The sequence below is a fragment of the Fulmarus glacialis genome, unplaced genomic scaffold (genome assembly GCF_000690835.1).
Source record: "Fulmarus glacialis isolate BGI_N327 unplaced genomic scaffold, ASM69083v1 scaffold16407, whole genome shotgun sequence".
Lineage (NCBI taxonomy): Eukaryota > Metazoa > Chordata > Aves > Procellariiformes > Procellariidae > Fulmarus > Fulmarus glacialis.
Window position 1 is genome coordinate 1 of NW_009222760.1, and position 23481 is coordinate 23481.

At 36.9% G+C, this 23481-nt stretch overlaps 1 protein-coding gene across 1 annotated transcript in view; it reads left to right on the top strand.

Annotated features, from left to right (window-relative positions):
• Positions 1 to 183: 183 nt before the first annotated feature.
• Positions 184 to 23481, top strand: part of LOC104079511 (serine/threonine-protein kinase DCLK2-like) — a gene marked incomplete at its 5' end in the record, with an annotated part of 30963 nt that continues 7665 nt past the window's right edge. The window contains 7 exons of the mRNA XM_009581572.1: positions 184 to 285; positions 1616 to 1666; positions 4432 to 4526; positions 13714 to 13786; positions 14755 to 14863; positions 18672 to 18729; positions 22485 to 22604. Coding sequence (XP_009579867.1) covers positions 184 to 285; positions 1616 to 1666; positions 4432 to 4526; positions 13714 to 13786; positions 14755 to 14863; positions 18672 to 18729; positions 22485 to 22604 — 608 coding nt within the window. The remainder of the gene's footprint in view (positions 286 to 1615; positions 1667 to 4431; positions 4527 to 13713; positions 13787 to 14754; positions 14864 to 18671; positions 18730 to 22484; positions 22605 to 23481) is intronic.

Consider the following 23481-nt stretch of genomic DNA (forward strand, 5'->3'; position numbering starts at 1 on the left):
AGCCCTGGGGAACACCGCTTGTGACCGGTTCTGAGATGCTCTTATAAATTTGTTTCATTCAGTTGGGCAAGCATGTTTAGAAAATACTAATGTTCATTTTCTGGATCATAAACAGCAACAGCAGTGTTTGGAGAAAGCCTGTACATTGAACTGTTGTCAAAACTCTATCTGCTTGCTTTGTAGAATGCCGTGTTATGAAGTCCTCTTATTCCCGATCATCTGGCATGAGGCATACTGGGTCCAAAAGTCCAGGACCTTCGCATCGAAGCAAATCACCTGCCTCAGGTACTACTTGTAGGAAAGAGCTGAACACGTAAAACTTATGGAAGTTACAATTTGTTTAATGGGGTGAAAAAACTGTTGGCTTTGTCTAAGATACAAGTGCCATGCTTTGTTTCCTGAGGGAGAAAATGTTTTTTCAGTTTGTCTCATAGATTTAGTATTAATTTATAATAAAATCTGTGTTTATTTTTGAATCCTGAGAAGAAATGTGGTCTCTATTTTTTAATTAACAGGCACAAAAAGTTTCAGTTTATGAACGTTGGAATAATTTGTGCTAATTGTACACTTGAGATATGTTTTCAGCATGGCACTTGATTTTCTTGAAGACTATCAACTACAGGATGGTTATGTGGTTAAATTCATGTTCATTGAACTAGAGTATACCGTTAAGTGTTCTGAATTTGAAAGGTTTCTCCTATATAAGCCAAATATTGTTGGAAATACAGGATTTTGCTGTTTCAAGTAATTTTAGGAGATGTTCTGGAATGTTATTGCCCATTAACAGAGAAATTTTTTTCCTTCTTGTGCTTCCTATAATTTCAAAGAAAGGTTCACATTGTGTTTTTGCCAGCAGTTTGGCTGAACACCGTATGTTCCAACCATTGAGTCTTGTATGCAAATAAATAGAAGGAAGAAGCTGGGTTTTTTCGTTTTTTAATCTCTGCGTTTAATTTCTAAATACAGTAAAACTTAGTTGATTTTTTCCCTCAGACGTGGAGAAGTAGCCCTGAAATCAAACCATTGAATATGTAACTATAAGATGCTCTGTTTTGAATGTAACTATGCATGTAAGCTCCTGTGCGTGTATTCAAAACTGCAACATGTTCCATATTCTCATTTCCATATCAATATTTGTTTTGCTCATTGATGCTGGTTAAAATAATTTGCTGTCTTTGGGTTCTTTCAAAGTGGAATATTTATCATCTGTTATAAAGGTTGAATATCTAACTGAAAAGCTTCAAAGAAGGATCGCAGTAACAACAAAGAAAAATGTAGCACAAAGGGCAAGTTTCACAACTGATCTACATTTCATGCAAAAATTGTTAACTCCAATGAGATTGCATGGGATATCCATCAACAGTGAATTTTAGGCAAAGTATTTAGAAATCAGTGCTGTCATTTCCTTACTTATTTCTGCTTGGACACCCTCTTTGGTTAGGTTGATTTGAAAAATTTATCCAAAGTGTCTGGTATTTATCCTTCTATTTACTTGCCGTTTTTTCTCATGTAGTCTTTACTTTATTTACCCTTCTTCCTTTCATGCATGTTCAGAGCTGTTTAATAACTTCTTTCCTTAACGTCTTTCTCCTTTGTGTCAAATATATGAGTACAGTAAAGAGGGGTGGCCACTACTCCAGTGCTTATTCTTCAGCAAAATCCCCAGGTGAGCCATTACTATTATGGCTGTATATCACTAGTGTGTCTCCTCCCTCTCCATTTACCTGTGTTCTTTTTGCTGTATTTGTGAATATTTTCAAGCCTGAAACACACGTTTTGCATTCAGTGCACCAAAGGCATAATGGGTGTAGGGTTTTTGTTGAAGTAGATTGTTTGAGTGAAATAATATAAATGATGCTTTATAGTCGTTGGACATCTGCTAATGGTGTCAAAGTTAAATTTGTAAAGGTATAATTTGACTACAAGTAGAGGAGCATTCTGAGGAGCAATACATTTGTATGTGTATTCTAAAGCATATTATAATAGAAAATTTCAGTCAGCGCAAAAAGACAGGGGTAAGAGTTGCTGAAAAAAGCAGTGCAAAAACGTGTCATAGTTTTTAATTTTATTTGCAGTTTCTTACCTTCCTTTGTTTTCTTGTGTTATTTCAGCCTAAGTTCTAAAACACCGAGAAACCTCTTTGAACCTTCAGTTCAAAGTGAAAGTATCTCTAAAACAAGTAACATGCATTTTGATTAGCAAATAAGTTGAGACTTTGGACCATACTAGAAGTTAATAATTTAAAAGGTATTCATAGGTTTTTCAGGTTTCAACATTCCAATACGCTAAAGAATTGTAGCCTAATATGCACTACTTAAAGAACGACAGAGAAGAAAAATTTTTTCTGTATATTCAGGCTGCTCTACATGTCGAAAGAAACCTCAAAAGAACTTATATTTAGAAAATAGATAAGAAAGGTAAGTTTTGCATATATGTGAAATAATCAGCAAATCAATAGCAGTGGACAAGTTTGTGCCAAAAATGAATACAGATTACTTGTATGTTTTTTTGAGTAAGAAAAAAAAAGTACTGCTGTCTGAAATAGCAGTTGGCTGACTCCCTGTAGATGCAAAATTTTTACGTCTACACAGGGCCAATTCCAGCTTTTACTGCTGTTGCAGTTGTGTACCAACTCTCATGCCGTGGATCTCAGAAGACATTGGCAAAGCTGTATCTACAGACAGCTCTTTTAAATAGGATCCTCAGCAGAATGTGCCATGTGTTGTAGAATCACAGAAGGACAAAAGTTGGAAGAGACCTCCGGACATCATCTAGTCACACCACTGGGTCAGAACACCACCCTTGTCCACCAAGCATATCTAAGATGTTAGCAAAGAGCTAGAGTACTGTCAGTGTAGGCTGGGATGTTCTTCCTTAGACAGTTATGAGAGGGAAGAAGATGATGTTAACCAGCCAATTTCACGGGTATAGTTGAGTGGTTTCTGTCAATGCTTAAAAGGATGGTAGTGACTTAGAGACAGATAAGGATGTCTTGTAGTGTAGGCCTCAATGGTCATGTTCAGGAAATAGTGAACTTTCTGTAATTTGTATAAAAAGAATTTGTGAATAAACAAAAATTTTTTCCTCCTGTAGTAATAGTTGGTCATTTGGAAGCAAATTCTTCTACTGAAGTATTCATTTTTGGTCATGAACTTTACAGCTCAGTATTTTTTCTAATGATTAGAGCAAATTGTGTATGCGAGAAGCAGAAAACAGTAAGATAGCATTCACTAACCCTTTTCATCGTCATACTTGCAAATTCTTTATAAAACAAGGATGCATTGATATGCCAGGTTTCAAGAAGATTATCTAAAACAAAGTGATGAAAAGAAGTCTGCAGGAGGGATGTATACTCCTAAATACTTTTAGCTTCTTTAAAAAAACACTTAAATAATTCGCCTATTGTTCTTACAAACAGCCCTTGTTAAAGTCAAGACAAAAATATCCTAAACATACTGAATACTTTTAGTAGAAAAGGCTAAGCTCTTAGTCCATGAATCAGCTATGAAACCTTTTTAGCTCTTAAAATTTCTGCCTAGTATTTTCCTCTCCCAGGAAAAGTGAGGTTCAGCTAGAGAGGAAATAATGTCGCATCATATAATGTTGCATCATATTTGTGTATGATAAACAGTGTGCTATTCTGTCTGCATAATGAAATTCATCAGTTTGGTTTTTCTTCAGAAAAATACAAGGACTGACCTAAGCTATATTCAAGTCACCAGAGACAACGTATGTTATAGCAGGTCTCTCTGGAAAACTGGACTTAAAATGAATGAGCTCTTGGAAGTCAAGAGGGAGGATATTGTATGTTTTCACAGACACTTTAACTTCTTGGAAGTTCAGAAGTAACCTACTAGCTTTTACCTTGTTGGGGTTTTTTTTCCCCTAAATCAATATTTTTCTGAACTACTGCCTAAGTTCTTTATCATCCAAACAGCTCATACTTCTTGTTTGTTTGTTTGTTTTTCTTGAAAAAAACAAACTAAACAACTTGTGTTCTGTGAAACATTCTACCTAGAAAGTAAGGCGTTAATCCAAAAAGGAGAGGTGGAGGGTCAAATGTCTTTATGAACACTTTCTCTCTCCATATTTTATTGTGCGATATCACAATAAATGATATAATTTTAAAAGGCTGTGGCTATTATTTGCCCAAAGCTCTTGCACTGGCAAAGGACAGAATAGGCCTTTTTAATCTCTAGAATGACGACGCAATATTTGTGTGTCTTCTTGACCCCATATGCAGCCACATGAGTTTTGAGGGTTCAGTTGTGTGGCTTGCAAGCGTATAATTTATTCCTAAATGCTGAGGAGTCTGTTTTGGTCTTTGTGTGCAGACTTGAGTGATAACTTGTCAGAGAGGTATGTTATGTTTAAAAGCAAGTTAGGGTTTTTGACTTTTATTCATTTGTTTGCTTTTATTGCTTTGACTAGTTAATGGAACCCCAAGCAGTCAATTATCCACCCCAAAATCTACGAAGTCCTCCAGTTCTTCACCAACAAGCCCAGGCAGCTTTCGTGGACTCAAGGTAAGTGCAAAACCATCAAAAACCCTAAATTCCATTATTCATTGAATGATGTATTGCAGTGATGCTGAAGAAGAAAAAAAGAAAAAGGGAAAAAAAAAGAGTTATAATTCTATAAGGCAGCCTTGCTAGTATGATTTTTGAGTTGAAGTGGAGAAGAGATCTGAAGTAAGATTTTTGTATTTTATCTTTGGTTGACAGGATGGAACTCTCAGCTTAGGAAAGGCAGAGGCTGATGGTGGCTTGAATACGCCAATTTGCCCTCCAAATTTTCCATTGTTTTGTGTACTGCAGAACCCCCCCCAAGTAATTTATATTCCCTCAGCCTATATAAATGTAGTATCCTCTTTTGGATATCTTATAGTCTTGTAGCATTGCTCAAAATTTTGTCTGAAGCACCTTTCTTCATCCGTGGCACACAATTTCACCCCTTAATGCAATCTCCTGCCTGAAGCATGTGAGGGGTTCTTTTGGGAGCAGCCTGATGTTTGGCAGATTTTTCTCTGTGTTGCACCAAGAGAATTCTCTTCCTCTCCCACTTAAAAATTGGTAGCATTTACAGTTCTCAGAGGCTGCTCTGTGCCTTTCACTCAGTAAAATAAAAGGAACAGTCTGGAGCGCAGTTGAGCATCTTACTGCTGTATTTGTGCAGCTGTCCTTTCAAGGAGAATTTTCTTATTAAATCATCAATTGCAGCCTTTCTGGAAGCACACTGGATGGTTTGCACTGATTATCCTGATCAAGTAATAGCTCCCATTGGTGAACACCACAGTTGTGAAGAGGCCGCATAATTCTGTGGAAAACTGTTTTCTCAATAAAGAGACTGGCTAAAGGACGTGATGTGAATAGTATTTAGATTTGGGTTTTGACATGCTAATTGTTACCAAGTCTTTGTCTGTTTTGCAAGGAGTATGGCACTGGTTTCTGCCAGGCTTCTGTGATAATTCTGAGAAAAGATTTTGATTTATTTGTTTAATTCTAATATATTTTTAGTTGTTTGGTTCATTGAGGCAATTTAGTGTTGATCTCTGCCTTTACGTTGCTGAGCTGTACCATCCCATAGGTTCTCTTTGTCCAAAGCAACATAGATTGGCCTTTCCCCCATAAAGCATTTTCAAGAGCAGTAATAGTTCTGACATTGAAAATTAGAACTGTGTGTCTTAAAATTTGTCTGGACAGCTCTGCTATAGAACTTACAGTAGAGGACACCAAAATCATTGGACTTGAGGCTCTCAAGTCTGGTCTGCACTATATTTAACAAATGCTCTTTTTTCTTTAATGAAATTACAAGTTTAGAAACTAGATAATTTGGTTCATTTTTTTCCCACACTGTCCTGTCTGCTTTTAGCCGATTAAAGCTCCATTAAGATAAAGATAATTCTGATAGTAACAAGCAATTTTCAGTAAAGTGGACATGTCCTCTTTCCCCTTCACTGTCAATTTCACTGAAATAGGCTGTTGTACTTTTTCATTTTGGAATTTAATTGATGCTGGATACTAATGGGTTTTTGTGTCAAATAATTCATCCCTATATGACCAAAGAAAACAGAAAAACAAATGAATCATCTCAGACCTGTTACTGAAGTAGTGAGTACCTCTTGGTTTATCCCATTAGGGTGCATCTGTTCAGTAGGAGGATCCCAGCTGTGCTCCTGAGACTAGAGATAGGGAAAGTTAGCTGGTGAGTCTCAGGATAAATTCCAAAAGGATCAAGTGCACTGTGCAGTGACCCTTGTTTCTTGATTATGTTCTAGTAGTAATGACTGTTTCGGTGAAATATCAACATAAAACCAGTATCAGGGAGGTATGTTTTTATGCAAAACCAGATTCTTTTAAGAAACCCATTATTATTTTTGTAGGATTGATCTTGGCCAGTCCGATGAGGAAAACAGAGGGGAAGCAGGGACCAATTTTATAATTTTGAGATTATTGCTTTTCCCTATTGTTAAATAATTCCTTGTTGCCAAGACTGCATCACTGCGCAGACAAGTAGTCTGGCTTCCTGCACTTGTATAAAGAAGGTGCCATGACTACAGCTGAATGAAAATGTAGTTATAAATACCATGGCAGACAGTGAAAGAATAAAGTATATTTCTGAGTTTTCTGGCTTGGGAAATGCAATATTTTGGCTGATTTGTTGTGTAGAAATCATCTATGTTTATTTTTGTAGAGCAGGAAACAGCAACACTTAAGAATGGTTTTATATGAGCTTGGAGCAGCAGGAAAAAGGAACAAATCAGGGTTGATTTTTCTATTTCCTGTAAAGCGCAGACCATCGGAGCAGCTGCACACGAACTGTCCTTTAAAAACTGTGTTGTTTGGAAAGCCAGAGCAAAATTAAATATTTGACTATAGATTGGAACCTGGCTAAGCTTTTTGAAGTTTGACGATCAACGTAGAGCTTAAGTGATAATGCTAGTCATCAAAGTAGTAAATTTGCAAAAGGTACTGATTGCAACAGCAGTTTTTTCTCAGTCTCAGACATTGAGCCTTACATCATATTCTCCAAATGCCACTTTTCCTTTAAAGTGAAGTCTGTTCAGTCCCCAAGGATTCCTTCTGCTTCACAATACTTTGTAAGAAGAAGTGGTACGCTCAGGCACAGAAAACTCCTTGCAGGAAAGGCTCCTTGTGAACAGCTTATCTTTTAAGAGGAGGGCTTTCCTTCTGTCCTTTTTAGCTCTTCCCTTGTGCTATTAATTGTTCAGTACACAAAGTAATCCAGTGTGCTGTCCAACATCCCAGTCTTGCAGAAGTGTTTAAAAAAAATTGTATGGGAGTCTGAGATTAAATTGAAGTAAGGAATTTATGCTATGTCTCAAGAATAGTAAACACTACAGAATTTTCCCACAACCCCAAATAAATACCTTTATTCCAGTAAGTGAAAATATGTATACCATGCACACAATTGCATGCTACTATGTATTCTTATTAAAGTTGTCTATTTTTAACGTCACAATTTTAGCTTGCTGCTAAGCATTTCTCTTTGCAGAGGGTTTGTTTCAAGGTAAAGATTTACATATAAAAGTTAACAAGTACGGGTGTGAATTAAATGTCTACTCTGTACAATATTCTTTTTTGAGCAAATGTGCTGAGTTTCTTAATTTTCTATTAACTTTTCCATAGAGATTAAAACTAGTGCATGGATTAACAAATAATGGTAATAGTGCGTTAGGTGGCACAGGGCAACTGACTTTTTGCTCTTCTGTAGGCAGGTGGCAATTGAAAGGTTTAACATTTTTCTTTGGTTCTAAGTGTGCATTTGTAGATACCCAGTACGCAATGCTGTTAGGGGTACTTTGACTCTTAGGTCTTCCAGTACATCTTCTACTAAGCACACTTTGTACCATAGAAATCATCCAGAGACTAGACTAAATATGAGATTTTGGAAAGTGGTATCGTAACTTCGCTATGCTTACTTGGATGTGTTTTATTGTCCCCTCTTGAAAGTAAGTACCACAAAGTCTTGTAATCTTTTTAAAAAGAAAATAAAATGGCACAAATAAAGAAGCTTTACAGTTGACGCCTTTCTTAGAATCCCAATTATGCTAAATAGCATTGTGTTTGAATTTTTCTCAGTATTACTTTTTCAACTGATTGACGAAATGACCAAAGTGAAAGGGCATTAAAACCTGATCCAACAAATAACTTAAGCACTTGCTTAACTTTAAGCTATTGAGTAGTCCCTTTTACTTCAATGAGGATGTTAATGTACTTAAAGTTAAACATGTGCTTAAGTGATTTGAAGGATTAGTGCGTATCTTCATCAAGGTTTTAATCTCTTCAGTTTTGTACACATGTGCTTCTGTTAGCAGTTACATGTTAAGAATATTTATATGCAATTATCCAACCTAGTGACACAGGTGCAATAGCAGTTCTTAGAGGAATTCTTTAACTGCTGCCTTTGTTGAATTTACAATTCAGCATCTTTCTTGCTCATACAGTGGATAAAAAGAGTTGACTAATTTGTGCTGGTAGGGAAACTGATGTATTGCACTTAGTGTTAAGTCCATTCACTATTGTCATCAGTTTGCTAAAAGCTTTACATAATGTGATGCAACTCAAAATCTCTTTAGAAAAAGGGTAAATCTTTATGTGGTTCTTCCGGAGCAGTGTAACAAAATGTGTGACATTATCTATATATGCCATACCATGTATGCTCAAATTAATGCTAGCAAAATCACTATATTTTAATTGGCTGTTACATTATTACAAGTAGCTCCTCAGTATAGTTGGATTAGTAGCAGTGTTTAAGTATTGCTTAAAAAATACGAAATTTCTGTCTTACAGATTATGTTAATATTAAGCATTATAATAATAAATACTAGCAACATCTCACTGGAAAGACTGATTACATAAATAACATTTCATTTATGTTTCGAATATCTTTTAGCCCTTTCTTACCGCAGCCTTTCAGGATGAATTACAGTGACACTATAAAAGTGTCCCCAGATTTCAGAGGATACTTCTGCAAACAGTTAATTCATATTTTCACTAAAATATTCAGTCTACGGTTAGATTCGTCGGCAATTTGAATGTTTTCATAAAGACACAGAAAGCTTCTTTGAGAATATCAAGGAGTTTTTGTGAAGGTATGAGAGTTCACATTCTCTTCTCTTTCAGATGAAAGATTACCACAGCAATGCCAGATCAGAACTCAAGGAAAAGTTAACAATATTAGACATACTTTTTCTCAATTCGCTAGATGCACTTTGAGGATATTTACAGGATCAAAATAGTAACACTAATGTTTGCGTAGAGGTCCCATATTTCTGTCTGGAATTTTCCAGAAACAAGGGTGTGGGGGTGTGTCCATACGTGTACATGTGTACCATACAGTTCAGAGTCTATTCAGCATATTATGAATGTGCTGGAGGACAAGGGCAGCACATTTAGTCATCTTAGACATACTGTGAAGGTGTTGAGCAACCACAGGAGATATGACTGGGGTCAAAGAAGCTCTTGCACATATGTGTACAGGACAATGTGCACAGGACCTTTGTATGCCTAGCAACCTGATGGCAAAAGTTCTTCATTTCTATCCAGCCAGGCAAGAAGGATAAACACCTTTAGGTGGGTGCTCTAGAAGGCACCATCCCATGTAGCTGCCAAGAAGTTAGGTATTTCCTTCAGTATGAAAAAAAGCCCAAAACGTTTCCACAAAGATTTGTGTCATGGGCAGTTAATCTAATCCTGAGTACAAAGGTTTGTCAACTAAGGTACCAGTCTGCTTCAAGAGAATATGGGTTTATATCTGTGGATCCTTCCTCACACTCTCACGAGACAAAAAATAAAATCCCACCAGATGTGTAGTTATCTGGGATTGCTTTCTTATGTCCCTCCACATTTCTATTTTCAATACAAGCATTATGTTTACATTTTTTCAGGTATATGGTAGCATTTTGACTCAAAAGATTTATTAAAAATCTTAGGTACTGGACCAGTAGATGTAGCTTGATTAAAATGACTGTCAAGCTGCTGTTTTTTCATTCCCAAATAACTGACTTATGCTCTGATCCAGATTTTAAGGGAATCTTGGGCCAGTCCCTCCCTGCTACTTATACATCACCTCACATTTGCATATCCATTTCAGTTCATGCTCTTGGACTCTGTGATGGTTTAAAGGCTTTTACATTTTTTGTTTGATTTTTTCTTTTTTTTTTTTTTTTGGTGCTTTCAATTTCTTATCATTAACTTAAAAGTAGAAAACCTGATACACACAGTATCTGGCAAGATGCACCTGTCTGGCACATTATACATTGGATACTTCAGATAGTAAAAAAATAAAATAAAATCCTACAGTGCAAAGTATAAAATAGAGTTTTTAATGGGTTGGATATCAGTAAGGGTGAAAGGAAGAATGCTAAATACCTGTTCCTTAGTTATTATGTCGAGGTGTAATAAGCACGTTGGGTACTAAAGTAGGTATGTTAAGGTTGGATATGACAGATCTAATGTGAGTGTTTCTCACAAAACCATGTGTCGTGTTGACTTAAGTCACAGTCAGTCTGTATAAAATAATATAAAATACAGAGAAACGTGTTTAGATATTTTTGTGAACCTAGAAAAATGGTTATTCCACAGAAAATAGTTCAGCATGTGAAGAAAACAAAACCATTGGGTAGGTTTTTTTCAGCCCAGTAACTTTTGTAACTTTTTACAGCATCTTTAATTAGTCTGTAAAATTATATGCAACTAGTTTTGAGAACTGTGTGTTCATGAAGATATTCTCAGTATCTCTAACAACTATGTTGCATTGTGCATTTGGCTCTGGATGTGCTCTTGAAACACAAATTACCTGTAGGGAGACAACTTGAGGGAAGTAAAAGCAATAATTGTTATATTCTGTATTGCCTGATGTTTAAATGCAATAGAAGTGACTGTCAGCATAAGATGTTCTTGGCCAGTAGCATCCACATTCTGAGGCAATTGTTTTTGAAGGGCTGGATGGCCATTGCTGCTCTAAATTACTCTGTGAGTTTTTGAAAACAAAGAATCAAATTCTGCCTCAGGTCTGAGTTTTCTAGGACTTGCATATGTACGTGAGAAGGCAAATTTAAGATCTGTGCACTCTGAATTTATCATGTGTAAGGAGAGCAGTATTGGAAGAGGACAGTAGTACTGTGTAGACTAGAATACAGGAAGAAGAATTGTTGCAAAACCTAATCTGCGGTGCGATTGTAGATGCCATCCATATTCACTAGCGTAGTATCCAAAGCAACGTGCATCCTTTTCTCTTCTCCTTGCTACTTCAGGAATGGCTAGTGAACCAGTCAAGTCTACTTGTGCATCTAAAATCTTTACTTCACCTTCAAAATACCTGCAGCTGTTGGGATACCAACAGTACAAGATATTCTAAATATTACATGTCACTGAGTAGTTAAATGATTAGAAAATTACTTTAATAATAAAAATCACTTTATTCTGTGTCACTTAGTGTCAATTCCTACCTCCTCCCCACCTTTTCTGGCTAGTCAAGCACCTCGCAGGCATCTTAAGGTTTTATTTCTATTGTGCTCTGACACGGTAGGGAAAAAAAAGACTAGACTGATTTTGCTGCTGAGGAACTGAGGCACAGACCTACGGCACCCAAATTACAGCTAATCTCTGTTGTTGAGTGAGTTCAGCCTTATGTCAGGAGCCATGAGGGAAATTAGTGGCAGAGCTAAGTTTAAACCTGCCATTTCTGATTCTGATCTAGCACCTCAGCCACAACAGCAGCATTAGATTTTTTTACTTTTTGTATTCCTTTTAGCTTTTTTTCCTGTTACTGTTTGCTTTCTTCTTGTAAATACTGTAGTAGGAAGGAATGTGCCCAGTCATGCTCTGACCTGATTACAAGGATGAAGGAAGTTGGAAATGTGGGCTAGATATTCCCATGTATTGTCACTCATTGAAAACTCAAAATAGATTACTAATATTTTTGGCTGATGACTAATACTTTGCAGTAATCTGTTCTGTTATCTCTGCTTCATGCTTCAAGAAAAGGTGACTGACTGGGTTAAGAGACTGACTCATGATTTTGCACAAATGTCATTTCACCCAAATGTCCTTGTTCCTCATCCTTGTTAAATAAATAGGTAACTCAGAAAGACAGCAGCATTAACATAGACTGGTTTTAAGTTATTAGCAAGGAGTAAAGTAGTAGCTGACTGGTTGCTGCTTCTACTTTGATACTACTTCTGTGCCAAATGCTAGTAAACATAATTGTTTAGAGGCTCTGCAAAATTAAGTTGTACAGCTTCTAGTTACTGTACCTTTGGCTGATTTGGCAGCTCAGCTGCCACTAGAAACTTAAGCGTTCATTAGCATTTCATGACCCTTTAGACAAATATCCCTATCTGTCAGTTCAGTTCTTTCATTGACAATAGTGTTAATGATTTAAAATATTCAGCAGTGTAACCAGACAATGTCAGCTAAAATGGAAAATGCTGCATTTGCATTCCTGGTGTCATGCAAAACCTTTTCAACAGACACTGAGCTTAAGGCAGAGAAGCATTTTAATCCTTTATGTGGTGAGTGGTGAGAACTACTATAATAGTCCGTGAAGAAAACAAGATATGGAACTTCACAGAACAGCAAGAAATGTTACGTAGAGGAGGGGGAATGATCTAAAATATATTTTGATTTCATAGAGCATCCCTATACTTAAGTGTAATGGGAGAGCTTATAAAACAGTGGTGCATAGAACACATCCAGTACATTTTACTATTTATGGCATTCATTCCTGTGCCTCCACCCCTTTTTAAAATAAAAATTGATTGTTGTGTATGTCCCTGGGCAATATGACAGGATGACTTTAAGTAGAATTGTGAAGATTCAGATCGAGTACCAATTAAGTTTTTAGTGCAGCAAAAGTAGTTTTCTTCAGCCTTCATCCTTCAAAATCATTTAGATATTTGTTTTTTACACAGTGTCACAGTTACTAAAACTGGATTTATGTCTGGATGCGTATCAGACAGCTAACTTGAAATGCTTGTAGATGTCATAAATCTTCACATCCATAATAACCTAAAATATAGACCGCTAGGTTACCAAGCAAATCTGACTATTGTAGATGTACCAGGCCACCTATGCCAAAATTCTCTTATTTAAAGGAAAACTAGTAGGGCCATGCAAGCATTTCTACATCACCTTCCTAGCATGCTTCAGTGCTAGTCTAAAGAGAGCATATGTTGACAGAGCTCAGTTAGGAAAACCGCAGACAGTGCCAGCTATGAAGAGATGTGTTAAACTACAGCATGAGAGCACGTGCTTGCTGCACTGGCCACTGGATAGTTGTCTGGAGATGGCTATCTCTGGCTTACATGAAAATGTACACAGAGTGTATTGTAACGATCTTGTTGCATAGAATGGGGAGGGAACATTGCCTCCACACACACTGGCTCTATAGTGTTTAGATAGGGCTTGGTGCAGCTGGAGGGAATTTTCTTTGCTGTTTACTGAAATCTGTTCAACTACTTGTCTAAATAGGAATATCAGGGCTGGATCTTAAATTGGTGGAAGTGACAATGATGTATTATGATGATGAACTGTGAGAAAGCAAAAATAAAAGTAAGATGGGAGTAGAAAAATAAACTGACTTTGTATAGGTGTTTTTAGGGTGTTTTTTTTTAACTTTGTGGGTTTTTTGTCTGGCTCCTTCTTGTGATTACCATCAGAAATAATAAGTTCTTATGTACTTCCATAGATCCCTCCACATAGTGGATCTTCTTCCAATGTGAATGGTGTACCAGAATCACTCCATTGCCAGAGTCCCGAAGGTAGGACACCAATAACTGCTAACAATCCTTGCGAAAATTTTGTTGTAGGTGACAGTTGGTTTAGCACTTTTAAATGGTTTCTGATGACTCCAAATCATTTTTTGTTCTGGGATATTTGATACCTTATCAACAACCTTATCTTGGAAAAATTGTTATCACGTTTTCTACATCAAGGCAGTAAAGCTTGGAAAGAAATTTTGTTCTTTTTTTGTGAAGTGGTAGCATATTAGTGGACCCTGCTCTTCAATAGTTACTATTAGGAATTTGAGTGATTTTGAACATGACTACAGAGTATCACCAGGAACGTGTTTATGGCTGGATTGAAAGTGGAGCTCCCCTCAAAACAGCACATTGTGCTTCAGGTAGAACTACTAGGCCCATCAACTGACCTTAGCTAAACTTAACCTTTCATTTATTTTCTCTTTAAAGCAACGTTGTTTGTTTTGAGTTTTTTTTAAATTTCATTTAGAGTAATTTTTTTAACTTAAAAATACTGAAATAAGCAGCTGTCAAACTTATTTGCATTTTGGATGTTTCAGCAGCGGCTAAGGGAACTTGAAGAATTCAGCAGATAAAACTTTTGGTTCTTTTACATGCATTGTAGATGAATCTTATTTGCATTTTTGCTTTGAATATGCAAAAAGATACTTCAAAAAAAGTGTTTTGAGTTCAGAAAATATTTAGACTAAGGACTTCTAACTGCATTCATTACTTTTAGAGTATGTCCACAGAAAAACATAGTAATATTTTATTTGTGTGTTAAAAGGTCAAACAACTCTCATTAGTCTTATCTTGTTCTTTCTTATATTTGAGATAAAAACAAAGGAATAAGCTGTGAAGAAAACAGCTTACTTTTAAGTTTCATTTTGCATTTGTGACTGTTCTGTATCTGTGGAACCCATTGGGGATATATGACATACTGCTGACACTTCTTTTCAGCTTGCATTATTGACCTTGCTTTTTTGCAGGTGTGAATGGAAGCAAGTGCTCAGGGTCATCTACCATTCTTGAGAAGTATAAAGTGGGGAAGGTGATTGGTGATGGCAATTTTGCTGTTGTAAAGGAGTGCGTAGAACGGTGAGCAAGGAAATTGTTCAATACTGCTGTTTATTTTACTGGATAAAGCGCTGTGCATTAGCATAATTTCATAGAAAATGTGATGAGATGAAAGCAAAGAGCAGTTGCAAAGATATGGTGACACTTCAGGAGAACTAGACATAGCAAACCACACAGAGCTTCCTATGTATTATTCCAGCAAAGGGATATGACAGCAGCAGAGGAACATGGCTTTTTATCCCAAAAACTAAAGGAGGTATCACCTTCTAATGGAGGCTCTTAAGGAAACCCCACAGATCCTCAAGAAATCCCATCACACAACAGACTGTTGTGGATGGCAGGAAATTGTATGTGGCATCTAAACAGTCTTTGAGAGACCCCCTTCTGCCTCAGCAATTCTGCTGCTGTAGTATCCCTACTGCCTGCTGCTTAAATGATTTTTCACAGCTTTCAGTATACTGTGGGCAAAATATTCTTAAAGGCATGCGGTTGGTAGCAATTAGCCTGTGCTACTGACTCCCATTTGCTTGCTTCTTCTGTGAGGTTGTGCGGTGAGTAGCCAGAGACTTTTCAAATCAGCCCTTCAATATTCCAGACTCTGAAATATTCTTGTGCCTGGTTTCCCATGGCGTAGACAGGATACCTTTACAGACCTGTGCTGTGTTACTGCTCTTCCTCTGCAAGCTTTGTGTTACACTTTGCTGCTAGTGCAAACATAACAGATGATTTGACTGTCACTTTCTCAGTGTATTTTTTAGAACCACCTTCTGCTATCTTCAGCAGTCTGAAAGTCTTGTCAGCTTCTTAAATATTATGAGGAATCTCCAACTTGTACGCAAATACTGGGCGAATTCAGCAAATGTCTGTAAAAACCATACAAGTTACAGAAACAGTTTCTATTATTTGATCCTCATCTGCTGGTTTTCTTTACATGAAAAGAAAGATAATTATGAATGGAAACATCTCATTCCAGTCTTAGCAGATCATAGATGCATAGATAGAGTCTTCTGCTGAGTCATCCAAATGGGCCAAAAAGGTTGGGTACCGAGACTGAACCTGAGGCCTTCTCTGCTGAAACATAGGTGAATGGATCTTACAATCCATAACTTTCTGCAGCCATTATTGTTTTTTCTCGAGAGAATTGTTTGATACTGTATGTGGATTATTTCTCTCCATTACTGAGAATAATATTGGCAGGTGGTATGTAACACCATGTCTAATACGCCCTTCTGGTTTATAGCAGCAAATGACAATTGTTATTTTTAATACTTTTTTGAGAAGGTGATGTACAAGCATGCAAGGTTTTTAGACTAAGGAATAAAGACTGAGGTGGCAGCTCCTAGAGATACTAGCTGAGTACAGTGCTGATAAAGAAAAAAGTGGCTAACTGTGATCTGAGTGTGCTACAATTACTGCTCCAAAAAAGTTCCTGTTGCACGGCCAGGTTTAAGATAATGCTTCTGGTCAGTGTTAACATCTAGACTCCAAGGTATTGATTTTTTTTTTATTTTTGAATGGTTCATACCAACAAACTCTGGTTCCTGACAAGCATTACCACATCAGTGTGTCGTCATGTCCCTCCTGCTTTAAACACTGCAGGTCTGTTACAAAAACTGTAAGAAGGCAATACAGCCAGCTCTGTTGCAGCTGGATTTCTGTCCATTTCATTTTGCAAGAAGCTACACATAAGAGGCTTGAGTGAAACTAAATGAATGGTGCTTTACAGCGTTTTCCCATGCATCCTGAAACTGGCCAGACATCCTTTGTTATCTATAGGGTGAACAACATTCATGAAAGATAACAGTTTAAAAGCATAAGATAACATAATTTATTATTTTCAGGAGTATCGACTGTGCATTTTGGAAATCACTTAAGTTCCACTGAAAATGGGACAAGGGCTGCTAAGTCACTTGGGTGTCAAAACATCATCTGTGCTTTTTGGAATGAGGGGACTGGACTAGGAAAACAACCTTCCAATTATTTAAAAAAAAAAAGGGCAAAATTAAACTTAAAAATCTAGTTTTGTATGTGATCCAATCTTTATATTTAGTAAAGCATTATTAAATGAATTTTATATAAAATAAATATACAGCAATAGTTGCTAATAATAACAATGAGAGAGGAAATGCCAACTATAAATGCTTGTCTTCTAATTCCTGTTAATTATTATACTTCATTTCTAATAGTGTTGTGCTTAGAAGCCTTAATTGTGGAGCCAGGATGCTATTATACCAGCTGTTCTACAAAAAGAATAAGATGGTCTCTTTTGTAAAGGGTGCCTATATGTCTGTATATAAAGACATGAGTCAACAGATGGACACTGACAGATAGAATAACACCAGAAAGCTGTCAGACAATACTGGTGTATGATAGGCAGTGGTATTAGCACACAAATTATGTGGATGATATCCAGGGTTTTTTCTTAGGTGCTATAGTAAAGGACATTTGCAAGAGGGATTTGAAGTTGGTTGATGAATTGGCTTTGTGAATGTTAACTCCTCTTTCTACACAGCGTAAGTGCCGAAGGTTTCCTAAGTGGATTTTGCTGATCAGTTGTTTGCAGGCTTTCAGATCATGCACTTAATTTAGTGTAACGCATAAACTGTGATTCTGAATTACACACTGTATTCATAGTAGATTTTACATCAGGTCTATAATATAAGAGGATGGCATTTCACAGATACCATTTAGATAACACTTCTACCTAAACACCAGATCAGGTTGTAACTATGACAACCTCACAAATATAGCTGCACTTTCAGAGCAGAGATTCTTTACTACATTTTTTCAATAATGGATAAATTTAATGTGAGACATTAATTCAGTTCCTTTTTTTGTAAGGTACTAATTTTGATTCGTTGTATCTAATGCCAAAAGTATAGTGAAAATTAACCTGGAAGTTTAAAAACATGCCTGACTTTTGCTTTTGTAACTGCCTCCAGTGTTTTTTACCATACATGCAGTGGTGTTCTGATGCACACCGGAGTCTGTAGTTACTGACACAACACAAAATAGTAGCAACAGGGTCTGATGGCATTTTCCTGTGATTTTTAATTCATCATTAATATAAGTAATAATGTCGTGTTTGTTTAAAAAAAAAAAAAGATAATTCATTTGTGTTACTTGTTTCTCTCATTTTCTTCCCTTCTGGAGAAATGGAGAAGACTTATTGCTTAAAGGGACAAAAGGCAAACAAGAGCTCTGTTCTGTGAGAATATTTACTGAAAACAGTAATCCTTTTTACTTTATATATAACCACCCTCTTAAATGTCATAGGACCTTAGATGACTGCTATAGAATTCCATAGAATACTTAAAAAAATAAAGAATGAAATACAAATGGTCAAAATTAGTGCATAATAAATTCTGCGGGATTTTAGACTAGTCTGTAATGAACTATGGGTTTTTAGTTCTGCTGAATGCTATTGAATGTTTCCACTAGGGTATCAACCTTTCTTCTGCTCACTTACACATAAATGTGTATGATTTTATCTTTAAAGCTTACCCGTTGAACAAAGCTAAGTGGAAGGCTTAAGATAATTTTGCATGTTGCATTAAAGAAGTGACAGAGACTTGTGCCAGGTCACAGAAGAATGAATTGCTGCTGGAGCCTGGGATTAATACACAAAGTGAGCTAGGTTGTGGTAGTCAGGGAAACAGCAGGCGCAAATGCTGCTGAGAAAACAAAAAACAAAATCAAGTCCGTTCTGTGAATTTTCTGTCAGCAACCTCCATGAGTCGAGGCATTCTGCTACGATGATGTATACTCTTATAGATAATGCACAATTCGACCAGTTTCTAATTAATCGTTCTCATATTTTTCTTGCTAGATCCACAGGAAAGGAGTTTGCACTGAAGATCATAGACAAGGCTAAATGCTGTGGAAAGGTAGTGTACAACAATTTCCATGTATAAGAAAAATAGCAGAAACAGCACTAGCAGCTGCTCATTAGTCATAAATGGTGGGTGTGTTTGGGTTTTCTGACTATTTTCAGAATATCTGCTTAACAGGATGATAATGTATCCAAGAAGCAAATAATAAAAGTAGTGAGTGTTAGTCTACTGGATAACAGAGTAAAAAACAAATTGTCATCCATTTTATTGGACTAACAAAGAAAATGCTAATATGTGTCCAAAATTACATCAGAAGAGAAATGGCCAAAATATATTAGAAAGATTTTGATCTGTAAAATATGAGAGAGGAAGTTTGCAGCTGTATGTGTATTTATATAATTCCCATCGCTCTCTGCCTCGTACATGCTCCTTTTATATGTAGAACATGGATTTGGAAAGAAATTTTCGAAATCGTTTCTTTCTGTTTATGCAGTTTCACCATCCTGTATAACAAAGATCTCTTAACAAGAGAGTTAAGTAAACTTTCTTTTTAATTCAAGTTCAAAAAAAAAAAGGTCAAAAATTGTGTCTCCAGCAGAACAGCATGTTACATAATCGAAGCAAATATCTGAGAGTGTCACAGACCTCTCTTCACCTTCCTCCCAAGTACAGAGATTTTGAAAAAGGAAGAAAAAAACCCCAACCTACAGCCAAGAATGTAGGCTAAGTGTTGGAATAGATAACAACAAATAAAATACTTCTATTTTCACTGCTTTGCAATACCATAAAAATAAAGTGCTCTTGAGGAACTTGTGAATCAAATGGATCATAGTTTAGAGTTAGTGAAAAGAACACTGAGGGCACAGTATTAATTAGCAATTAAATTCTGGATTAAAGTCTCTTTGAGAGTGTGAAGTATGCCATTCCCTCAAGGGTGACTGAAAAGATGGACTTTTTTGATGCAAACACCTTATTTTTTTTACGTAAATGATTGCACTGAAATTATTCTGGAGGTAACTTTGCAACCAAGTCAGGGTTTTAATTCAAAGGTAGCCTAGCCTTTTTGTCAGTTACATAGAGTAACTGCTCTAAAGTGTAATTCAGAGCTCCAAATGCTGAATGTGACCTTGTAGGAAAACATGGCAAGTCTGTATGACATTCTTTGTATGGTAATGAGCTGTATGTTACTGTACACTAATGTATTACCTGTTGTGATGACTTGCTTTAAGTAGAGGTCCTCAAACAGAAATGTTTTATCTATGCAGATTTAAAATTGTGTATTATCTGCTAGGAGATGAGGGTTCCCGCCTCCCCATTACTTTATCTCATATTCTTTAGTTTTATTTAAGGGAAAATTTAGAAAGGAATCTTAAAAATGTATAACCACAAGAAAAAGTGCTGGAATTGCCTTTTTGAGATTAAAATGTTGCCATTTCTTCGTCTGTGGGAAGGGCGACCCAGTGTGTTTCACTGCAAAAGAAAACTTTTGGGTGATGTGTACAGCTTGCAATTTTAGATGGTTTTTATTACTGGTCTGAGTCAGCTGCTTAGCTATCATAAATTGGAATGGTCCAGAGATAGACAATCCATTTTACACAGCAGAGTTTAGACATATTTTCTATTTATCGTTCTCACTGCTTTAAAACAAGCAAATAAAAAAAATCAACCCCGTGGATGCCTATTTGTCTGTTTTGAAAGAACCTGTGTCTGCATAGCTACATACAGATATATGTGTATGTACAAGCAGAGGACTGTTAGGAAGATGTTTATACAGTGGCAGAACTGTCCAGGAAGAATTCCAACAAAGAAAATTAAATTTTGCTACAGCTTAGTCCTTCCTCACTCCATTTCACATGCCAGCATAAGCTCTGCCTTAAAAACACCCAAATATGCATGACTTGTATGTTGCTCACTGCTCTCTAGCAGTTTATCTTGGATGTCCTAAAATTTGAATCCAATTGACTAATGTATTTTCCACAAGCAGCTTAAATTTTAATTATACAATAATTTCTTTATAAATAAATCATATTAATGTAGACTGAAATCTATATTGCACTATCCAGGAGAACATTATAACAAGTTTGAGAATTATTTTTTTACATGACAAAATATCGCAAAAACAGTAGGGTGGTTGAAAATAACTAACTAAATACTAGCCAGCATTTTGAGGACAGGTATTAAAACAGTCGCTCAACAACATCATGGAGCCTTTTCTTAAAAAATATTATTATTGTTTATTTTAAATAAACATTACTTATGCCTGAGCTTTATTTAAAGCAATTAACAATTTAGTCAAGTGAAACAAAGAAAGCACAGGTAAAGCTATTGTGCCTTAGTCATAATTAATGGATATAATAAATTTTAATATGTTATCTGTTCTTTAGGTAGAAAAAGCTATAATAAGAATCTGGTTTTTGCTTGGACTCTTAATGCTAGTTTTGAATTTACAGGCTTTCATCCATAAGACTTCGTATGCTGTGGCTGTTCACTTTTGTCTGTTGATGAGATTCAGCATTGTATTTAACAAAATTGCTTCATGTTTGTTTTTTTTCTCCAGAGCACTTTGCTTAGAGCAGACATATGTTTGCTCAGAATGACAATTGATGCTCTTTCAAACTGAATTTCAAAGGTGTGACTGTTTAACCCATGTATGCCGCACCATACTCTCACAAAATGAGATGCACACATGGCATGTGGTTTCCGAGTTACATAGCCACATAAAGCTTTGGCAAAAACACGATGCATCCATAAATAACCCTGGAAATAGAAGGTGAAGTAGCATAAGAACTTCAGTCACTGCCTATGCACAGTGGATCACATCTACTTCTCGTGCTCTGCTCACAAATGCATGAAGTGCATGCTACTAATCAGTGCATTAAACATGAATAAGTTCCAAGTCCAGTGAGGTGATTTGTTATCTGCCAAAGTTATGGAAACTAGTGTTTTATGCAGGCATTGTTACTTATTTTGCAGTGAACATAAATACAATATCTGTATTCTAAAATTTATAAAGAAAATGCAAATCATTCTTCACATGAAAGGGGCATGTAATTTTCTTCACTCTCCAATGTTAACCAAGTGCTAAGATGTTCTAGAAAACAAAACATTCTGAAACTAATTTGTTCTTGAAACCCATTACTTCGTCAGAAGTATAGGGAAGGGGAAATTAAACTCAATCTGTATGCTCTTAAGCTGTTGGAGCCACAACGACTTAACTGAGCTATTACATATTTTTCAGACTGCAAATCTGAACATACATATAAAATGAACTGAAATCCATAACCAAAGCAGTTATAATGTTTTTCCTGTGTATAATCCACAACTTTTTTAAAAAATAAAGTCCTTGAAAATAAATCCTAGGTAATCTGTCCTTGAGTAACCTACACTAAATGAGAGGTAAAGGCTGGAGAGGATCAAAACATGTTAACTATTGATGGGGGGTGGCAGGTTACAATGATCCAGCTCGGGGGCAGGGGGGGGTTCTGAACTTAATTTCACCTCGTAATACTCACATAAGAATATAATCTGCACTTTCTGAATTGCTGTCATGTTCTGGGGTCTTTGCAGAGATATCTCATTGGTTATGTGTGTGAAATATGGTATTTTAAATTAAATTTGGTCAATGATGAAGTACAGTTGGGCTAAAATACAAGTTAAAACAGCATCTGACAATAACCCTCTACTGTGTAAATTAGACAGCAAAAAAGGGTGCTCACTTATCAAATGATCAGTGGTCAGCTGATCAAAGGAAAAGTGTATTGGCAATTTCATGTCTATTCAGATAAACTTCCATCCTCTTTGCTGAACAGGAACACCTGATTGAAAATGAAGTGTCTATTCTGCGTCGAGTGAAGCATCCAAATATCATCATGCTTATAGAGGAGATGGACACTCCAACAGAACTCTATCTGGTGATGGAACTAGTCAAGGTAAGACTAAGGAGACTTTTTTTTTTTTTTTAAATTCTCTGTGTTGGTGTGAAATCTGAGAGGTATCTAGGAACATTCAGATCTTGGGAGACATAATCAGGTAGGATTTCAGTGGCAACCTGCATTTTTAATCATGCAATCCAGAGCTGGACGCAGGACTCCAGGTGGGGTCTCACCAGAGCAGAGCAGAGGGGCAGAATCACCTCCCTGACCTGCTGGCCACGCTTCTTTTGATGCAGCCCAGGATATGGTTGGCCTGCTGGGCTGCGAGCGCACATTGCTGGCTCATGTCCAGCTTTTCATCCACCAGTACCCCCAAGTCCTTCTCGGCAGAGCTGCTCTCAATCCCTTCGTCCCCCAGCCTGTACTGATGCCCAGGTGCAGGACCCTGCACTTGGCCTTGTTGAACCTCATGAGGTTCACATGGGCCCACTTCTCGAGCTTGTCCAGGTCCCTCTGGATGGCATCCTGCCCCTCAGGCGTGTCGACCGCACCGCTCAGCTTGGTGTCGTCTGCAAATTTGCTGAGGGTGCACTCGATCCCACTGTCTATGTCATTGATGAAAGATATTAAACAGTACCGGTCCCAGTCGGACTCCTGCTGGACACCACTTGTCACCGATCTCCATCTGGACATTGAGCCATTGACCACTACCCTCTGGATGTGTCCATCCAACCAATTCCTCACCCACAGTCCACCCATCAAATCCATACGTCTCCAGTTTAGAGAGAAGAATGTTGTGGGGGACCGCATCAAAGGCCTTACAGACGTCCAGATAGACGACATCTGTAGCCCTTCCCATGTCCACTGATGGAGTCCACTAGGTTGGTCAGGCAGGACTTGCCCTTGGTGAAGCCATGCTGGCTGTCTCGAATCA